At 44.7% G+C, this 20551-nt stretch overlaps 1 protein-coding gene across 9 annotated transcripts in view; it reads left to right on the plus strand.

Annotated features, from left to right (window-relative positions):
• Nucleotides 1-20551, plus strand: part of SFXN5 (sideroflexin 5) — a 122752-nt gene that overhangs the window by 29252 nt on the left and 72949 nt on the right. For all 9 annotated transcript variants that reach the window (XM_038561761.1, XM_038561759.1, XM_038561755.1 and 6 more), the window contains 3 exons: nt 9891-9917; nt 10343-10397; nt 12373-12398. In XM_038561761.1, the coding sequence (XP_038417689.1) occupies nt 9891-9917; nt 10343-10397; nt 12373-12398 (108 nt within the window). The remainder of the gene's footprint in view (nt 1-9890; nt 9918-10342; nt 10398-12372; nt 12399-20551) is intronic.

Here is a 20551-nt window from a genome sequence, read left to right on the forward strand (position 1 = left end):
ATGCCACAGTGTTGTTGCAGTAGTTTGTTATGCATGGAGATGGGTGAGGTTAAAGGTGAAAGATTCCCTTGTGCTAATGAGCCACCACTCACTTGGTGTTTACCAAGTGCCAGGCATTACACCAAGTCTTAGCACTTTATACATATTTCAGTTGATATTCACAGGAACCCTATTTGGTAGGTGCCTGTATTAACCCCATTTTACAGGCAAGAAAACTGAATCTCAGAGAGGTTACATTTCTTTCTTTTTTTTTTTTTTTTTTTTTTATATTTTATTTATTTTATTCATGAGAGACAGAGAGAAGCAGAGACATAGGCTGAGGGAGAAGCAAGCTCCCTGCAGAGATCCTGATACAGGACTCGATCCCAGGACCCCAGGATCATGACCTGGGCCAAAGGGAGATGCTCTATCACTGAGCCACCCAAGCATCCCAAGAGGTTACATTTCTTACCCAAGGTCCCATAGCCGGCTAGATCCAATGCCCACCTTTCACCTAGAACTTGAAGGTGGATTTGAAAGGAAAGGGGATACTCTGTGGAGTGAACTCATGTGTGTAAACATGGCAGGCAGAGGAGCTTAGCATTTGTGAAGGTCTGCAGCCCATGCACACCTGTGCAGTTCACACAGTGAGAGCAGGCTTCAGGCATCTGCTGAGCATCCTGGATATAGTAGGTGCTCTGGGAGGTGGGCCTGAGCAGAAGGTGAGCATACCCTAGTCCTGCCCTCACACTGCCAGCTCCCAGCACAGGTGAAGTGACCACATGGAAGCGGGCACTAGAGACGAGGCTGGAGGCTAGTCTGTGTGAAGTTCATGTGGAGGCAGGTAGGAGTCCAGTGGGGAGAGAATCTTGAGAATGCAGAGGGTGAGGAAGGACTCAGGGAGGGGACACAAGGGGTTGGTGTAGAGTGTAGACAGAAACCCACCACAATGAATGGGCCCCGAGAGAGAAGTGGAGTGGAGCAGAGAGAGAGAGAGATGGGATCAGGGGAGGGAAAGGAGCAGGGAGAGAAGATGAGACCAGAGAGAGGAAGCTAGAGAGGCAGTTGGGAAGTTTCAGATTGCAAAAGTTTTTGAAACTCCAGTAGAGTTGCTAGATGTGTTGGGGCAAAGGGAAGCTATGGGCAGCTCTTGAGCAAGGGAGTAACCTGAATATGTACTGGGGTAGCATCAGTCTGAGTGCCATATGGCTGGGGAGGGTAAGTGCTATTAGGGAAACCAGCTTGGAAGCTACTGGAGTTAGCAGGAGTGAGGTGGGCCAGTCCCTGGGAGCCCCTGTTGGCTTCTGAGTGGTTGTTCTTGCCCATCATTTCACAACCCCCAGGGGCTGGGGACCGGCTCACCTTATTAAGTGCCTACTCTATACCTAGCATAAACTATTGGCCACCCAGGGGCCCCATGAAAGGTGGAGTCTGCCAGCAATCTACCAAGAGAAAGGGCAGCTGATGGAAGAGATCCTGCAAGTCTCTTCCTCAGGCACAGTGGAAATGGGGTCAGCTGTGTTTGGACTTCGCTGAAAATAGCAGAGAAAATACCAGGGAATTAAAAATACTTGCACCCCAAATCTTCTCTGGGTGTCAGCAGGTTTGTCAGAAGCTAGCTGAAGGGCAGCCTTGACTGACACCTCCCCTTCCTTACCCTGACCCTTCGCCTCAGACTTCCGGGATCCTGGTCAGGAGTCCACCCTCTGGCTGGCCACAGTTTGACCCTTATCATTGGGCCTGGCAAGTGACCGATCCTAGCTGAAGCATTTGCAGGATGAACTGGGTGTTGTACTGGGCACTCCAGATGCATCTCTGGGCTGGACCACTGTGGTGGCCTCCTGGTGCTCTCCCTATTCCACCTGGGTCCCCCTGTGGCATTTCCAGGACAGCACCCAGAGTGATCTGTGAACACATACACTATTTTACTTGCTCCTTGGTTCCAGGGTCTCTCAGCCTTGGTGCTGTTGGCATCTGAGACCAGGTAATTCTTTGTTGTGGGGGCTGTTCTGTGCACTAGGATATTTAGCACCAGCCCTGGCTCCTACCAATTAGATGCCAGTGGCAACCCCTCCCAAGTCGTGACAACCAAACATCGCTGAATGTCCCCTGGGTGCAAAATCAACCCCCATAAGAACCACTGCTCAGAAAGCTGCATCGTGTCCCTGCTTTCCACTCAGTAAAAGCCACAGTCCTTAGCACAGCCTGCAGAAACCCAGTTTCTCTGTGATCTTGTTTTCTACACCTCTCCCCTTATTCAGTCCACTCCAGTCACACTGACCTCCTTTGCTGTCTCTTAAATATGTGGAGCAGGACCACTTTTGCCTCAGGGCCTTTGCACTGGCTGTTCTGGCCGTCAGATTAATCTCCCACCAGATATCTGCATGACTCACTCTCTCCTTCAAGTATTTCCTCTAGTGTTACCTGAAGGACAACTACCCTGACTACCTGTCTCTTCCTTCTCACTGCCAACGCACACACCTTCCTACCCTGCACCACTCTTCCAGGTTTCCTGAGGCGCCCATCCTTCTCACATATCAGAGAAATTACTTATTATTTTTATTTGTATTATTTTTAGTTTATGTTCGGTTGCCAGTGGACTATGAACTCCGCAAAAGCAGGGATTTTTGGTCCATTTTGTTCATTGATGTGTTGTGGGTGCTCAGAGTAGTGCCCAGCACATAGTAGGTGCTCAGGGAATATTTGTTGTTGAATAAATGTATTTTCTTTCATCTTTGCAATAACCTTGAAAGTCAGTGTTCATACCCCCATACTGCAAATGAGGAAGCGGAGGTGCAAAAAAGATTGAGTAAATTGCCCCAAATCACATGGCCAGCAGGTGGGGGATCTGGAATTCAAACCACGGTTTGACTCCAAGGCCTGTATTCTTAGGGAAGCTGCACATATACAGAAGAAATGACTGCTGCTGAACCAGTGGTGGGGGGATGTTCTTTCTCCTTTTATGAATCTATAGGACTGGGGGGGGGGGTACCTTCACCCCACATAGACTTGCATATGTACATATTACCTGGGAGTAACCATGGCAACAAAATTAATGGTAAGGAGTAATGGGATTGGCCCAAATGATAAATTAGGAAGTTTTTTTTGTTTGTTTGTTTTATGGAGGCATCCTTTGCTTTACAGAAGGATCCCCTTCGGGCTCTGTTTAATTACCTTCTGGAGGTTGTTTTAAATAGGCTCTGTCTTTGCTGCCTTTAGAGGTTTGGAAAAGCAGCTTGGAAGGAGGCAGAGGGGAAGGGGAGTGAGCCAGACTGGGGGCGGTGGCTCCTCCATCTGGGGTCTGGGTGCTGGGGTATGCCCTACTCCTCCCCCAGAAGCAGGGCTTTTCCTTCTGCCCACCCTCCACTCCTCTCTGGCATCTCCACTGGGCTTCTAATATTCTAATATTCAGATAGCAGCTCTGCTGAGACACTGGACATTTCTGAAAGCAGCAAACTTCTACATTGTTCCAGCAACCTCTCACCCAGACTGCTTCCCCTACCCCCACTCTGTCCTCATTGCCCAAGCTGAAAAATCAAGCAAGGTCCAAAGTCTAAAGTCCACACTGGTTTGTTGCTGCAGCGAGTAAGCTTCAGAGGATTGGGGCCACACATTTTTATGTTCCACCAGAGGCATAGAGTGACATGGGCTAAGCCAGAAGAGACATGCCATGTTGAGGAATTTGCTGGTTAAAGTGCAGCTGCTTCACAGGCTGAAGAGATGCCAGGACTCCCTGCCCTAGATTCTCAGGTGGCTGAACTGTCCACTGGACCTCCTTTGCCTCTCATCAAATGCTTCACATCCCAGGATGATCCTCGCCTGTACTCTGTTTGCAGGACTGACTTGGGAAACTTCAAGCTAGCAACCAGCTCTTGGCATGTGCTTCTGCTGCCATTACTGCCTCCAGCATCTGACTCATGGGTCCAGGGGGTCCCAGGGAAAAGCCCAGACCCAGGGTTCAGATCCGAGTCCTTGTTATGCTCTCTCTACAGGCTGAGTCTGGTGTCACACAGGAAGGGGCCCTTCCTTCCCTGCCTGATTAATTTTTTTCAAACATTTTTATTTATTTATTTGAGATAGAGAGAGAGAATGAGCAAGGGAAGGCAGAGGGGCAGAAGGAGAAACAGGCTTCCTGCCCAGCAAGGAGCCCAACGCGGGCCTCAATCCCGGGACCCTGGGATCATGACCTGAGCCAAAGCCAGACGCTTAACTGACTGAGCCACCCAGGTGCCCCCTGCCTGGTTAATTTTTAAAAAAATCTAAGTCTACAGTATGCAATGGCTTGTACAAGAGACTGCAAATTTGTGGCTGAGTCAAAACCAAAAGCTATGACTCTGACTGTTGTTGCTGCAGCCTAGAGATGGATAAGTGCAAACAAGTTCAGGTCATGACTAGGAATTTTAGTTTAAATGAAGATGTCCCTCCCATCTCACCTGCCTCCTGAGGTGGGAGCATTGCCAGTTGTCACAAGAAGAGCCTCAAACACTATTTTAGTTTTCATTCCTTCTTCTGTCTCTGGAAAGGCCTCCCTGATATCATGGGAGGCAGTTTCCTGTAATCCCAAACAGGTTATCTTAGAGTTATACTAACTGTTATAAGAAAATATCTCAAAATGTACCAGCTCAAATAAGGTAGAAATTTCTTTCTCTCCCATGAAACAGTTCAAGTTCCAGGTGGGCAGATGGCTCAGCTGCACAGGATCATTCAGGGACCCAGCCTCCTTCCATCCTATTTCTACACCATCTCCCTGGACTGTCTTCTCTGCATGGCCCAGGGTGGGCTGCAGCCATATACCTGTGCCAGCTAACAGGAAGGAGACAAAGGCATGGTTGAGGGGTGGTGGGTGCTGGCCAGGGAGAGGCACATTTCATTTCCCCTGAGATGCCACTGGGGGACTCAGTCCCCTGGATGAGCCAAACCACAGAGGAGGCCGGGAAGTGCAGTGCACTAGATCTGCCACCTGCCCACCACTGTTCTGTTATTTTGGAAGAAGGGGACATAGATTTTGTTGGACACTTAACAGTCTGTGCCATAAGAAGTCAATAGAGAGTTTAGAAGTTGTACACCGTATTTCTATTTCTCTAGTGGTTACTTGTGATTTTTTCAACAATTTTTAAAGAGATTTTATTTATTTATTCATGAGAGACACAGAAAGAGAGAGAGAGGGGCAGAGACGTAGGCAAAGAGAGAAGCAGGCTCCATGCAGGGAGCCCACACGGGACTCAATCCCAGGTCTCCAGGATCACGCCCTGGGCCGAAGGCGGTGCCAAACCGCTGAGCCACCCAAGCTGCCCTAACAATTATTTTGAATGGGGAACATATGAACAATGTACAGACTTCTAAAGATATAAAGCAAGTAGAGGATAAAAAAACAAGTTTCCTTAATTGCTGGTTCCTCTCCCTAGAGAAAACTTTAGTTTCTTCTGAATCCTGCCAGAGATATCTGCCTACCTGTATTCTTTTTTTTCTTTACATACTGATGATATAATAATGATAGGTTCAGAGGAATTCACTGGAACATGGTTATGATAGTAAAAGATGGCATGGTCAACAAAGGACAAATACCATATGATTCCACTTATATGAAATACCTAGAGTGGTCAGTTCAGAGAGATGGAGAGTAGGACGGTGGGGCCCAGAGCTGGGGGAGGGAGGAATAAGGTGTTAGGACTTACTGGTTACAGAGTGTCAGATGGGGAATATGAAAAGGTTCTGGAGGTGGATGGTGGATGGCTGTACAACAATGTGAATGTACTTAATGCCACTGAACTGCCACTTAAAAATGCTTAAAGTGGTAAATGTTAGGTTATGTATATTTTTCCACAAAAAAATGATGGAATATAGTGTCAAAGTCCACTCATAGGGTACAGTTTATAATATAGTCACTCAAAATTTCTGTTAGGAAGAGGAGGGTAGCTCTCTGTGCACTGGTACGGAAAGGTCTCTGAAACACATAGATGCCGAAAGGGACAGAACAGCATGTGTCGGTGTGCCAGCACTTACAGATGGGTGCATGTGGTGGTCAGCAGTGGGGGGTCTGGAACCACGCTGCTTGTGTTCAGATCCCAGTGCTACTGTGGGACTTTGGGAAAGTCACGGAAGTTGTCTGTGCCTTAGTCTCCATATCTATGAAGTGAGGGTTAGTCCCTGCCTCATGGGGTTGTTGAGGAGATTAGTTTAGTTAGTACATTCAAAGCCCTCAGAAGGATGTCTCATACATATTGCTTGTTCCCTAAATGTGAATGAATGAATGAGTGAGGATGAATGGAACCGAGTCAGAGGTCATGAACTGTAGTTCTGGATCTGCCCGGCTTGAAGGTGACTCTGAGCTTTGGTTTCCTCACCTCACCTATAGAGCAGGTTTCTGCGTTTGAGAATGAAATCATTAATGGGAGAGAAGGTGCTCAGCCAAAGGGAGAAGCATGGAAATACTGTGTGAGACTTTGTCATCGCCTCTTCTCTGTGGCACCGGCCTCCCGGGGCCATGGGTGTGGTGGTGTCACCACAGGGTGGGGAACACCTCTGCGGCTCTGGCTGGGTCCCTGGCCTGACCCACTGACACCCCTGCTGAACTTCTGCCTTTGCTGATGAGCACCTCTGGCTGCCACCCCCACCCCTGCTCCTTGGTGGGTATGGAAGAGGCAGTCCTTGAACCTGAGAGCATGGATGTGCCTATGGGTTCCAAGCCCTGTGCTGCTGAGCTGGACTTTGGTAGGAGGGGAGCAGCAGATACTGGCGAGGGGCATCAGCCACAGGGCTGCAAGGAGGAGGTCCTGGGGCCCCAGGATGAGGTCAGCAAACTCTCTTCCTCTTCTTGTGCCTCAGGCTTGGCAGTCACCCTGACCAGACCAGACATTGAACTGGTCCAGAGGCCCCTGGAGGGTAGGGAGAACATGTGAGCCTGGGGGCCCATCTCCATCCTGCCACCAGCCCCTAGGGACCCTGGCTAAGTTACTTAATCTGAGATGAGTTACCTTGTCTGAAAATAATCTATCCATCTCACAGGCATGTTGTAGGAATGACGATAGAGATGAAGTTGCTTTGAAAAATAATTAAATCCTGGGGTACCTGGGTGGCTCAGTGGTTGAGTGTCTGCCCTTGGCTTGGGTGTGGTCCTGGGGTCCTGGGATCAAGTCCTGCATTGGGCTCCCCATGGAGAGCCTGCTTCTCCTGTCTCTGCTTCTGTTTCTGTCTCTCATGAATAATAAATAAAATCTAAAAATAATAATAATTAAATCTGTTAAAAAATATTACTTACTTGAATGATTTCTCTATTTTAGGCATTCATGGCACATGTCCTATGGGCTGAGTATTTTACATATACACATCTCATTTAAACTTCTGTATTAGGCAGGGTGAGCCAAGTGCTATAACAAACAACCCCAGATTTCAGCAACTTATGTCCTAAGGTCTGTTTCTATCTCATGTCAGAGTCCAGCCCTGCTCAGGAACTGAGCACATGCCGTTGTTCAGGGCCTGGGCTCCTTCACCTTGTAGCTTCACTGCCTTGCCAGCCTCTACTGGATCCTCTGCAGGAGCCCACAGTCCATTAGCCAGCACCCCATCACATGAGCCTACCTGACTATGAGGAAGGCTGGAAATACAGTCTTCACTATTTGCCCAAAGGGAAATGCAAACTGCCAAGGAGCCCCAGCATGGTTCTGCCCTACTCTTAAAACAATCCATGTCACTGATGGAGAAACTGAGGCACACAGGCAGAGTAATTTGCCCAGTGCCACACATCTAGTAAGTGATTTAAACACAGGCCTGCCTGGTTCTAATACCTGTTCTTTATACTGTTCTTTGATGTCTTAGACCAGTGTTTTCCACTCAGGCTGTTCATTAGAATCATGGAGAATTAGTTAAATCAATCCTTCCTTCCTTCCTTCCTTCCTTCCTTCCTTCCTTCCTTCCTTCCATCCTTCCTGAATTGTATGGAGAGATCTTTAATTTTTTTAAATAAAATTTTAATTTTAGAATAGCTTTAGATTTTCTGTGTGCCCAGCACTGTGGGAGATGCCAGGTGACAGCCTTGGAAGACAAGACAAGGAGCTGGACCTGGAAATGGAAGATTCTGATCCCAGGTGGGAAGTATAGGGTGTCAGAAGTCTGTGCACAGGGCCTGGGGTCACACCAAACATGGTGCTAGGACTGGAGGTACAGTGCATGAAGGCATTTTCTGAGCAAAGGCAGATCGGCCTTTTATCCTTTTGTTTTACCTCTTTGCCATTATGCTCTGACTTACCTTCTTTGGCCAACAATGATTCTGCAATTGATTTTTCTCTCTTCAGTCCCCTTTTTCCATAGTTATTATTTCTTAAAAATTGACCACTTCTAATCTTTGTGGGTCTGGAATCGCAAACAATCAAACATGTTTGACATATATCTAGGGATACCTGAAACGCTCAGTGGTTGAGCATCCGCCTTTGGCACAGGTTGTGATCCTGGAGTCCCGGGATTGAGTCCCACATTAGGCTCCCTGCATGGAAGCCTGCTTCTCCCTCTGCCTGTGTCTCTGCCTCTTTCTCTGTGTGTCTCATGAATAAATAATTAAAATCTTAAAAAGATGAAATGTATCTAAAATAAAGGTAATTAAGCTGTGAATTAAGACTGGAGGGACCCTGTTGTGAGTAAATGCATAAACTTTTGAACATCAATCTTATGCTTCTGTGTCTGGTATCCAGTGGCCTTCTGCAGCTTAATTTATATTCCAGATGACAACATTGCCATATAAACAAAGCATAACTGAACCATTCTATTGTAAAACTAACATCAATTGCCGGCTACCTCCTCCCTCTCACCTCATACTTTCTTGCTCCTTTAAAAGTGCCCACATGTAAATTTTTATTTACTACGTTTTCTTGATTCCAAAAAGTTTATCTGTGTTTTAACATCTCTCAAATGGGGTGACTCTTTTAATGGATGGAGGTCTTGGGATTATGTTATATTTTTTCTTCTCGGCGGTACATGATAGTGTACCTTAGAATCGATGAAATGCAGTATTTATATCATTTGAAGGAATTGTTGATGGTTCCGTCTGTCCAGCCTGTCTCCCATACTGTGCTGGAGAGACAACCTCACTGTTCATTTGAAAGTAACTTTCAGGAAGCCTGGGTGGCTCAGTGGTTGAGCACCTGCCTTTGGCTCAGGGTGTGATCCTGAGGTCTTGGGATAGAGTCCTGCATTGGGCTCCCCACAGGGAGCCTGCTTCTCTCTCTGCCTATGTCTTTGCCTCTCTGTGTCTCTCATGAATAAATAAATAAAATCTTTTAAAAAGAAAAAATAAGAAAGTAACTCTCTCCTCCTTACAACCTTCTTATAACAACTACAACAAGAGGGATAATATACCCTCAGCAGTCAGCAGGGGTTGGTGCCCAGTGCTGCCTCAGGGCACTTATCTATACATCTTCCACAATGTTGGAAGCACGGCTGTTATCCACATTTTACAGATAAGGAAATGGAGGTTCCAAGGAAGAAGTGGCAAAGCCAGGAATCCAGACAGCCTGTCCAGCTTTGAAAAATCATGCTATGCTGCCTTCTTCAGTGGGAGACCATTGAAGTATCTCCATTGAAATCAGGGCTTCATGCCTGGCTACACCTTAGAATCAACTAGAGAATTGCTGGAAGAATTTTTCAAGTAACTTTAGAGCAAGCCAGAGTAGAGAACCCTTGGTTTAAATGATCTACACGAGATCCCCTGGTTCTGCTGTCCTGGGATCCCTGATGTTGGAGCCCCGGGGAAGCTGCCAGACCTGGGGATGCCAGAACAGCCTGAGCCTCTGTGCCCTTTGGAGCTGGATCTCTTAGTTAAAAGATGTGGCTTATGAGACCTTCAACTGATATATGCCTTTAACTTTTGTCCTTTCTTTTCCTTTTTTTCTCCTCTCTCTCCCACCCTTCCTTCTTTGCAGCTCTGGAGTGCACAGAAAATCAAGCAGGTAATTCAGTTTTGGATTCGTTTCCTTCCCTCCTCTGTGGACCTTGCCCTGCCCTGTCCTGGGGATTTGTGGCTGTGCTGAGTGCCAGAGCTCAGGCCCCTTGCCTTTTCCTGGGCCCCTGAGCACCTTCCCTGTGGGGTCCTTCTACAAATCCTTCTTATGGGCCTACTAAATATCAGGCATGGGGACAGAGGACTTGCCAGGTAGACACAGTCCCACTACCCTGCACTCAGCTTTGAGGGTTAGTCAGGAAAAGCCTATTTGTGGCACGTGTTTGGTTTTCTCTTGCATTGAATGATGGGACAGGACTGACTGGGTCAGTCCTTCTGGGGGAGCTCTTTTCCTCCTTCCTCCCTCTGCCTTCCCCCTGCCCGCTCCCTCCCCTTCCCACAGTCACCCTGTGCTCTGTTCCCTGCTCTTGCCAGGCTATTCTACACCCAGATACCAATGAGAAGATCTTCATGCCCTTTAGAATGTCGGGTAAGTTCCTGGGACCCTCCTGTTTCTGCCCAGCCTCAGGGGCTTACCATGGTCACAGCTCCAGGAGCATCCAGGTGCACCAACTTGAGGAAGGGCCGAACCCGTTACACGCATGGCCACATTTGTACCTGCGTGTTCACCTTGGCTCGACTGTATAAGTCTCTGGCCAGGCTTCAGGATCACCTATGGGGTTTTACAAAAAAAAATCCCCATCTGCCTTTTCTGCCTGAGCAGTTGGGGTGGAGTGAAGGCCTCCACAGGTGAATCTGGAACTCCTCCCAGGTTATACGCTACTCACTTAGTGGCAGCCTCAGGGGTGACACCAAATTCGGGCAAGCCCTGCATGCTGTGAGTCACTCCTCTCTTACCTACCTGTGCACACTGCACTCTTTCCTTCCAAACCATGCTCCCTTGGAGGCACTCAATCCCCAGGTTCACCTGTACTCCAGAATGCATGCACTGCATTTGTGCTACTGTGACACACAGGGAAGACAGATTCCCATTTTCTGGAGACCAGTGGCAGAAGGGATGGGGTGGGAGAGTGGGCATGAGATCCCTGCCTCCAGGAAGTGCCTGCCCTTAGGAAGTCCCTGCTCTGTGGTCACTAGAGGGATAGCTCTGTAAGCATGAGCTTAGTAGCCTGGAAAGTGTTTGCTCACATGGGGCCTGGGGTTCGCATGTTTGCCCTACCTGTAGTTCTGAGAGGCTACAGGTCTTGTCCAGAGTCAGGCTCACACCAGAGAGCTGATGCCTCCTCCATGCCATTTCTCAGTGGACTGGACACTTTTGCAGGCTGGGTGGAGGACTGCTGGCCACTGCCTTGGAAGTCCTCAGGTGACTGGAGAATGGGTCTCTGTCAGGGGGTATTCTCAGCTGGGTCAGTCAGGATCCCTAGCCCCAGAAAGCCTGACCTCACATGAGTGAGAGAACAACCACATGACCTCACTGTGCTAATGGAGGCAGTGAGAGCCCAATGATCCTCCTTGCTTTGCTGTGAGGAGCCCCAGGCTGCCAAGGCTTGAGCATCCTGTAGCCATGGCTGCAGGTCCTAGCCCCTACACAGGGCCACAGCAGGCTCTCACCTGGAGCCTAGATTCTCTTGTAGTTCTCCAGACAAACCTTGGATCTGTCTCCAGAGGAATGTGGGTAGGGGAGTGACAGACAGCTCCTGTGCATGCGTAATTACCACACTCAGGAAACTTTGCTTTGGATAACCCAGATAAGCATGGTTCTCTGCTGTCCCACATCCAGCTGACTGATGGCCCCGAGTGAGAGGTCAGGCTGCCTGCTGACTGCAGGGTGGGGACAATGGGCAGAGCCTCCCGTAGTCCAGGGGAGTGAGCAGTGAGGCAGTGGTGCCCTGGGGCCTGGCTGCGTTTCACATCAGCTCTCTTCCACCCTACTGATGACGTCTAGCGCGGTATGAGAAAGTCAAAGAGTACCTCTGGCACATAGAGTTACACATCTCAAGTGTGTGGGGAGTTCCCTTCCCAGAACTGGTCATGATGCTGGGGAAGTAAGGATGTGTGCTAGAAAGGCAAGATGAGAGGAGGAGGACATTCCAGGGCCTTTGAAGAAAATGTATTGTGTGTAGTGAGTGTGGGCAGGGGACATTGTACCTCATGGGGGAAATCATGGGACGAACACCAAGTGTAGCATGGTGGCCCTCCCAACAATGGGCAGCCCTGCCCTTAGCAACCAGCCTCTGAGTTTTGGGGAGGGTAAGAAATGTCTGGCTATAGGGGGACAGAGAAAGAGCAGCTGGGGGACACAGGGGAGCCCTCTATCCTGGGGAGGGCTGAGCCAGGAGAAGATCTGGAGCCTGGAGGGGCCTCCTGCCTTGCTGACCGGAGCTCTCTCACTGGGCCATTGAAAGGCAAACCCAGAAGTCTCTTCTGGTGTCTATCCTTTGAGAGGTGGATGGGGTGGAATGGGGTGGGACTGTAAGACCTGACCCTTTTCTCTCCTTTCTCAGGTTATATTCCTTTTGGAACGCCAATTGTAAGTTATTACCTCAAAGTGTTTTCTTTTCCAAAAAAATGTTTAATGTATGACTTTATATCACTATTCATAAATATTTGAGATGTTGATTTAAGATACAACCCTGGAGCGGAATTATCAGATAAAGTGGACAATAAGTCTTTTTAATTCTCTTGATGTGTATTGTCAAATTTCTTTTCATAAAGGCATGGCAATGTGCACCCAGCACGGGGCCTCGAAGTACGTGTGTCCCTGCACACTCCCATCCCAAGTATTGTCACTAAGACATGCTAGTTACAGGGAAGTTTCCCCAAAAAGCTTAGGGAGTCAGAAAATAAGCACACCTTTTAAAACCTAAAGTCTAAAATTAGAAAGGATTCAGTATTCTTTTTGCTTAGTTTTGGAATCAGGGTTATATTTGCTTTTTTAAAAAATATGTATAAGAGCAAAACTAATGTACAGAAAGGTGCATTCATCATGCATGTACAGCTTGGTAAGTTTTCAGAAAGCAAGCACATCCAAACACTCAATTAGATTTAGAGCATTAGCAGCATCTCAGGAACCTCTCCTGGATTCCTCAGTGCCACAGGGAATCACTTTTCTGACTTTCCCTCACTACGTTCCAGTTTTGCCTATCACTGAATTTTATATAAATGGAATCATCAGAATGTCCTTTTTTTAGTCTGGCTTCTTTCACTCAAAGTTGTGTGTGAGACTCATGCACATTGTTGTACATAGTATTAATTTGTTCTTTTTTCATTGCTGACTGCCTCACATCCCCATTGTTATAACTATATCAAAATTTATTTATCCATCCTGTTTTTGGTGAACATTGGGCCAGTTCCAGTTTGGAGTTCACAACACAGTGCTGCTTTGAACGTGAATGTAGAAATCTTTTAGGGGATATTTTCCCTCATCTCTCCTGGATTATACTACAGGGCTAAAGAGTGAACAATGGAATGCAGCATGTGATCCTAGAACCTGGATCAGGACTGGGGCAGGGGTGTGTGTGAAATGGTATGCGGTCTCTTGTAAGGGGAAACATACGCTCATATACGATGTGGGCCAGCCACTGTACTTTTAGGGATTTACTTCAAGAGGAATGAATACGTATGTCTACATGAAATCTGTACGCAAATGTTTATAGTTGCTTTCTTCATTTTAGCCTAAAACTGTAAAAAAAAGAAAGAAAAGAAAAGAAAAGAAAAGAAAAGAAAAGAAAAGAAAAGAAAGGAAAAGAATGACCAACAGATACTAAAACCATGAGTGAAAATCTGATTGGGAGCAGAGTCATTACCTAGTCTTGAAGTTTCCTCTATATTTCATAGATATCCTTCCTTCTATATTTATTTGCGGGCCCCCTCCTGTAAACAAGATTTTTTTCCTTCTCCCTCTCCCTTTAATGTTTTTAAAATTATCAGTATGGTCAGTACATTTTGCATAGTCGGTTGGTAATGATTTACTTCTGTTTTTATTCATTTTGATATAAAAATTGTGCCTAAATGTGACAAGTAGGAAAACTCTAAAGCAGTTTCTTTATCCATTTGACATGCCCTTCTTCTCCTTTGAGTACTTCAGTACTTTTTTGGCACAATATATGGATATTCCAGACTCATCTTGTACTTTCTGTGCCCCAGTCCTACAATCATGCATTTCTTCAAAGAGCTCTCATTCCTTTCAGAGGGGAATGGCATTTGGATACCAAGATCTGAATTTGAGGTGTGCTCACCATTGCTGGAATGTCATTGTTTCTAGGCCCTCTTAGCATTCAGAGCTAGGAGATGGAGCTTCAGAATGATGAGTTCATGCCAACATACCAATCCAGCATCTCAGAGGTCTTGCCCTCTTCCTATTCCATATTTATATCTCCCTCTTTCCCAAATGAGAATCCAAGAACCATATATGTACTCGCTTACCAAATCTTACACACAAATGAAAGAATTTCAGAATCGCTACATCAACACTACTCCCCAAAAGTGTATTAAGTGAAACTCAAGATTTCTTTGAAGTTCTTTTTGTTCTTAGACTATATCCTGCCGAGAGTATTCACAGAATTGTTTTCAAAAGTTATTTGAATTAATGTGTTTCTTCTGTGTGGTTATGTTATTTGTTTGATATATAGTTAGGTTTATTTATGTTGTTGGCATTCAGTTTCCCTATTCTTATTGATTTGGTTTTTTTGAAGTATATAAAATATCAACATCACTCAAAAGTTAAAGCTATATAAAAAAGCATTAAAAAGTTCCATTCCCCTCCTTATCCCTTCTATCTCCAGCCCATCCATCCTCTGTAGGCCAACATTTTTATCCTTCCTATTTCTCTTTGTAAAAGTAAGCAGATACAAACATATATCTCCTTTTTCCTTATACAAAAGGTCACATTCTACATATACTCTTTGCACAATCTTTTTTCCATTTAATGACATATTCTGGAAATCATGGCCTATCAGTTATAGAGATCTTCCTCAGTTTTTTTTTTAATAACTATATAGTAGTCTACTATATGGAAGTACCATAATTTACTCAGCTCATTTCCTGCATGTGGACATTTGGACTGTTTCCACTGTTTTGCCATTATGAATAATGTCAGAGTGGGTAATCCTGTACATGTTGTGTTGATACTGTTAGAGATGTTTTGTGAGGGTAAATTTCTAACTTCTATGAAAGGACTAATTAAATAGACATTTCTGGAAACACTGAGAATGAAAAAAGAGAGAAGATGCAAATAATATTAGGAATAAAAAGTACAATAGGGCAGCGCGCGTGGCTCAGCGGTTTAGCGCCACCTACAGCCCAGGGCCGGATCCTGGGGACCCGGGACTGAGTCCCACATCGGGCTCCCTGCATGGAGCCTGCTTCTCCCTCTGCCTGTGTCTCTGCCTCTCTCTCTCTCTCTGTGTCTCTCATGAATAAATAAATAAAATATTTTTTAAAAAAAGTACAATAACTATAGATACAATAGAAGTTTAAAAGATCAGAATACATTGAACGATCTGGGGTAATAAATTTGAAGATCTGAAAGAACAGGACACCTTTCTGAGAGAGTATAGCTTCCCAAAGATCACCAAGAGCAAATATAGAATTTGAATAGACTATGAATAGAGAGAAATTAAATAAGTTGTTTAAAATACATGCACCAAAGAACTAATAAAACATCACCAGTAGACTTGCACTATCTTCAAGGTGACTACTCTCAAAAGAATAGCCAAATTCAATTTTTGTTAAACTCCTAAAAGAGAGTAAAAAAGGGAAATATTCCCCAATTCATTCATGAGGCACTTTGAGACAAATACCAAAGAAGTAAATGGAAGAAAGAAAAAATTAAAGGCAAATATCACTTATGAAATTACACATAGTAGTCTAAGTGAAATAACAAATTGAACCCAGCAATGCATTAAAACACATCATCACCAAATAATTTTTACCAAGAATGGTAACATTAGAGAATGTATTAATATAGTTAATCACAGGGCGCTTGGGTGGCTCAGTCATTTAAGCATCTGCCTTGCCTCAGGTCATGATCCTGGAATCCTAAGATCGACCCCCATGACCCCCATGTCGGGCTCCCTACTCAGTGGGGAGCCTGCTTCTCCCTCTCCCTCTGCCACTCCCCCTGCTTGTGCTTGCTGTCTCTCTCTCTCCCATCCTGTCAAATAAATAAATAAAAATCTTTAAAAAGAAATATAGTTCACCACACTAACAAATTGAGAGGAGAAATGTGATAATCTTGGTAGATTTAGAAAAATCATTTGATTAAATGAAATATAACTACATTTATGATTTTTTTTAAAAGGCAGATTAGATTCAGAAGGGAACTTTATTAACTTATAGAGGTCTATTAAAAAAAATAAAATCCCAACCGCAAAACAAGCATCATTCTCAAAGATGAAACAGATAAAGGTAAATCCTCAATGTCTGGAACAGGGTACAAATACTTGATATGCAGCATTTCCCTAGAAGACTAGCAAGTACACTAAGATATGAAAAAATAAATAAGTAATAATAGGATTGGAAAGTAAGAAACAAAATCATTCATGAGGATAGTCAAACTATTACAACTATTACTTTTAAAAGATGTCTAGATGTAAGAACACTATATTAAAAATTGTTGGAGGCCCATGAACCTGCAAAAAACATAAAAAAATATGATATTAAAAAAAAGATAACCTTTACAGTAGCACTTAAAACTATAAGATACTGTAGCAACATTTTTCTAGGTATGTCTCCTAAGACAAGGGAAACAAAAGCAAAAATAAAATCTAGGGATTACATCAGAATAAAAAGTCCTCAACTCACCTGGCCCCATAAACTTACCTAGGTAACTTTCAAAACATCCTGAACACCTATGAATTTGACCTGAGATATAAAGACAGAACAGCTGGAATGCTACAGAGAAGAGTTTTCACTTCTATCAAGGTAGAAAGGTGAAAAAAGAAAAAAGAATAAAGTGGGGGAGGGGCACCGCGAGTGGCTGGGCTAAAGCAGAGCTGTGACACCCTCCGGGGCAGGAAAGCCCAGCCCCAGCGAGGCGGGAAGGTTAAAAATCTGGGCAGGATTTTTCCCAGACAGAAAAGTGCTTAGCAAGGAAATCGGACAAAAATCCCAGGAGGGGTAGTGATGCCTCCAGTTTCCCAGAGTCACTGTAAAAGGAGGGGCGCTCGGGGGGGAAAGCATACCGCAAACCCCGGACCAATCTCGGTAAAGGGCCCCACAGCCCCTGGGGAATTTGGGAGAAGCCAGTCGGTTAGGCGGGCAGCTCCGGACGGAGGTGGCTAATCCCGGTTCCCTTCGGGAGAGGCGGCCCCAGGAGCACGATTCCAGCAGTGCAGGCCCCGGATCCCAGGGCGCCGGGTGGACACAGCCCACGATCCTGCGTTTCCCCCAGGACAGGTGGGGTGGGCACAGGACATCGAGGACTCTCCTGCCGCTGGGCGCCCCCAAGCTGTACAGATCAGTGCACCCGCACCGGCACAGGAGCCTCTAGGCCAGTGCAGACTGGGAGACTGAGGTAGTTACTGCAGGGAGCTGACTCCAGGGCTGGAGACCTGGTCAACGTCAGTGTTGTTTTTCCGCCTTGTTCCACTTTGTACCTGGGAGAGATGGGGCCACCAGGGAACAGAGGCCTCACGGGGTAAACAGCTCCCACTGAGCCTGGCACCCGGCAGGGGGTGGGCATCTCCCCCAGGTACACACACCTAAGAATAAGCACAGCAGCCCTCTCCCAGAAGATCAGCTGGAAGAACAGGGGAAGAGCAAGTTCTTGACCAAATAGCACTGGAAAGCTCCAGGACTGAAGGAAAATAGTATATAGAACTAGAGGGTCCTTTTTTTTTTCTTTTTCTATTTCGACCCATTTTTATAGCAGACTAAAAATTTCCAATATTTTTTCTCTTTTCCTACTTTAACTACAATATTTTACCAGCTCTCCATTTTAAGTTTTTTCCTTTTTGACTTTCATATTTCTACAATTACAAGTCTTAGATATATTTTTCACTTCCGGATTCCCTTCAACATATTCAATTTAATTTTGGTAATATATGAGATATGGGCTTTTGTTTTTTGTTTTCTCTGTCTCGTTTTGTTCTACAATGGCGGAAGTTAATACCTTCTAAAACATGACCAACATACCCCAAGAACCAAGTGGAACACTGTGTTGTTTCATTCTGTGAGATTGTATTCTCTCTTCCTTCTCATTCTGCCCCTCTCTTTTATCTTGTTTATCTTTTGGTGGTCAATGTTGGAGCTTTCTATAAGTATTTCTGGTTAATATAAATTTGGGATTGAGTATTATCTAATATACAGAACAAAATACACTCAGAACCAAGAGGATCACCCTCTAGGACCCCTTAGGTAGACTACATTCTCTCTCCACTACCACTTCCTCACCACCACCATCCCCGTCTTCTTTCCCCCTCTTTTTCTTTTCTTTACTTTTTTCTTTCCTTTAAAAATTCTTTTTCTTCTTTGGTTTTTTAATTTTTACTACTTTGTTTTAATTTTTTTTTCACTTTAGTGGTCCTTTCGTTTTATTTTGTTCTGTTTTTTCTCCTTTATTTTCTGGACTCTGACCTCTTTGGAATCATCTAAGATATTTTAACTAGGTCATGGTTGATATTTTTGACTCAGCCTGCTCGTACAGCCACTCTGCACTGGACAAAATGACTTGAAGGAAGAATTCACCAAAAAAGAAAGAACCAGAAACAGTACTCTCTGTCACAGAGTTACAGATTTGGATTTCAATACGATGTCAGAAATTCAATTCAGAAGTACTGGTAAATAAAGCTACTGGTGGCTCTGGAAAAAAAAAAAAAAAAGCATAAAGGATTCTAGAGACTTTGTTCCTGCGGAATTCAGATATAATCAGGCCGAAATTAAAAATAGATTAAATGAGATGCAATCCGAACTGGATGTTCTAACTGCTAGGGTTAATGAGGTGGAAGAGAGAGTGAGTGACATAGAAGACAAGTTGATGGTAAGGAAGGAAGCTGAGGAAAAAAGAGAAAAACAATTAAGACGCCATGAGGAAAGGTTTAGGGAAATAAATGATAGCTTGAGAAGGAGGAATATTATCTAATTGGGATTCCAGAAGAGGCTGAGAGAGAGAGAACCACAAAGTAAGTATATTAGAACAAATCATAGCTGAGAACCTCCCTAACCTGGGGAAGGAAACGGGCATTCAGCTCCAAGAGATAGAGAGGACCTCCCCCCCCAAAAAAAAATCAATTAAGGGACGCCTGTGTGACTCAGAGGTTGAGCATCTGCCTTCAGCTCAGGGCGTGATCCCAGAGACCCGGGATCGAGTCCCACATCAGGCTTCCTGCATGGAGCCTGCTTCCCCCTCTGCCTGTGTCTCTGCCTCTCTCTTTCTCTCTCTCTTTTTCTCTGTTTCTCATGAATAAATGAAATCTTTAAAAAAAATCAATAAAAACCATCCAACACCTCAACATTGAATAGTGAAACTTGCAAATTTCAAATATAAAGAGAAAGTTTTTAAAGCAGCGAGAGACAAGAGATTCTTAACGTATATGGGGAGAAATATCAGATTAACAGCAGACCTCTCCACAGAGACCTGGCAGGCCAGAAAGGGCTGGCATGATATATACAGGGTACTAAATGAGAAGAACATGCAGCCAAGAATACTTTATCCATCAAGACTGTCATTCAGAATAGAAAGAGAGATAAAGAGCTTCCAAGATAGTCAGAAACTGAAAGAATATGTGGCCGCCAAACCAGCTCTGCAAGAAATATTAGGGGGATCCTGTAAAAAAAAGAGGGAACCCAAAGAAACAATCCACAAAACAGGGACTGTATATGTAATATGATAAAACTAAATTCATATCTTTCAATAGTTACTCTGATCATGAATGGGCTAAATGATCCCATCAAAAGATGCAGCATATTGGACTGGATAAAAAAGCAAGACCCATCTCTATGCCATCTACAAGAGACTCATTTTAGACCTAAGGGCACCTTCAGCCTGAAAATGAAGGGATGGAGAACCATTCACCATTCAAAGGGTCCTTAAAAGAAAACTGGGGTAGCAATCCTCATATCAGATGAATTAATGTTTATACCAAAGACTGTAGTAAGAGATTAAGAGGGACACTATATCATACTTAAAGGGTCTAACATACAAGAAGACCTAACAATCATGAATATTTATGCCCCTAATGTGGGAGCTGCCAAGTATATCAATTAATAATTAAAGTAAAGAGATACTTAGATAATAATACACTAATAGTAGGAGATGTCAACATGGCATTTTTCAGCAAATGACATCTTCTAAGCAGAGCATCACCAAAGAAACAAGGGTCTTAAATGATACACTGGACCAAATAGATTTCATAGATATATACTGAACTTTTCATCTGAACACAAGTGAATACACATTCTTCTCAAGTGCACATGGAACTTTCTCCAGAATAGACCACATACTGGGTCACAAATCAGGTCTCAACCGATACTAAAAGATTAGGATTGTCCCCTGCATATTTTCAGATCACAGTGCTTTGAAACTAGAACTCAATCACAAGAAGAAATTTGGAAGAAACTCAAACACATGGAGGTTAAAGAGCATCCTACTAAAAGATGAATGGGTCAACCAGGAAATTAGAGATGAATTAAAAAGATTCATGGAAACTAATGAAAATGAAGATACAACCATTCAAAATCTTT

This window comes from Canis lupus, chromosome 17 (genome assembly GCF_011100685.1).
Source record: "Canis lupus familiaris isolate Mischka breed German Shepherd chromosome 17, alternate assembly UU_Cfam_GSD_1.0, whole genome shotgun sequence".
NCBI lineage: Eukaryota > Metazoa > Chordata > Mammalia > Carnivora > Canidae > Canis > Canis lupus.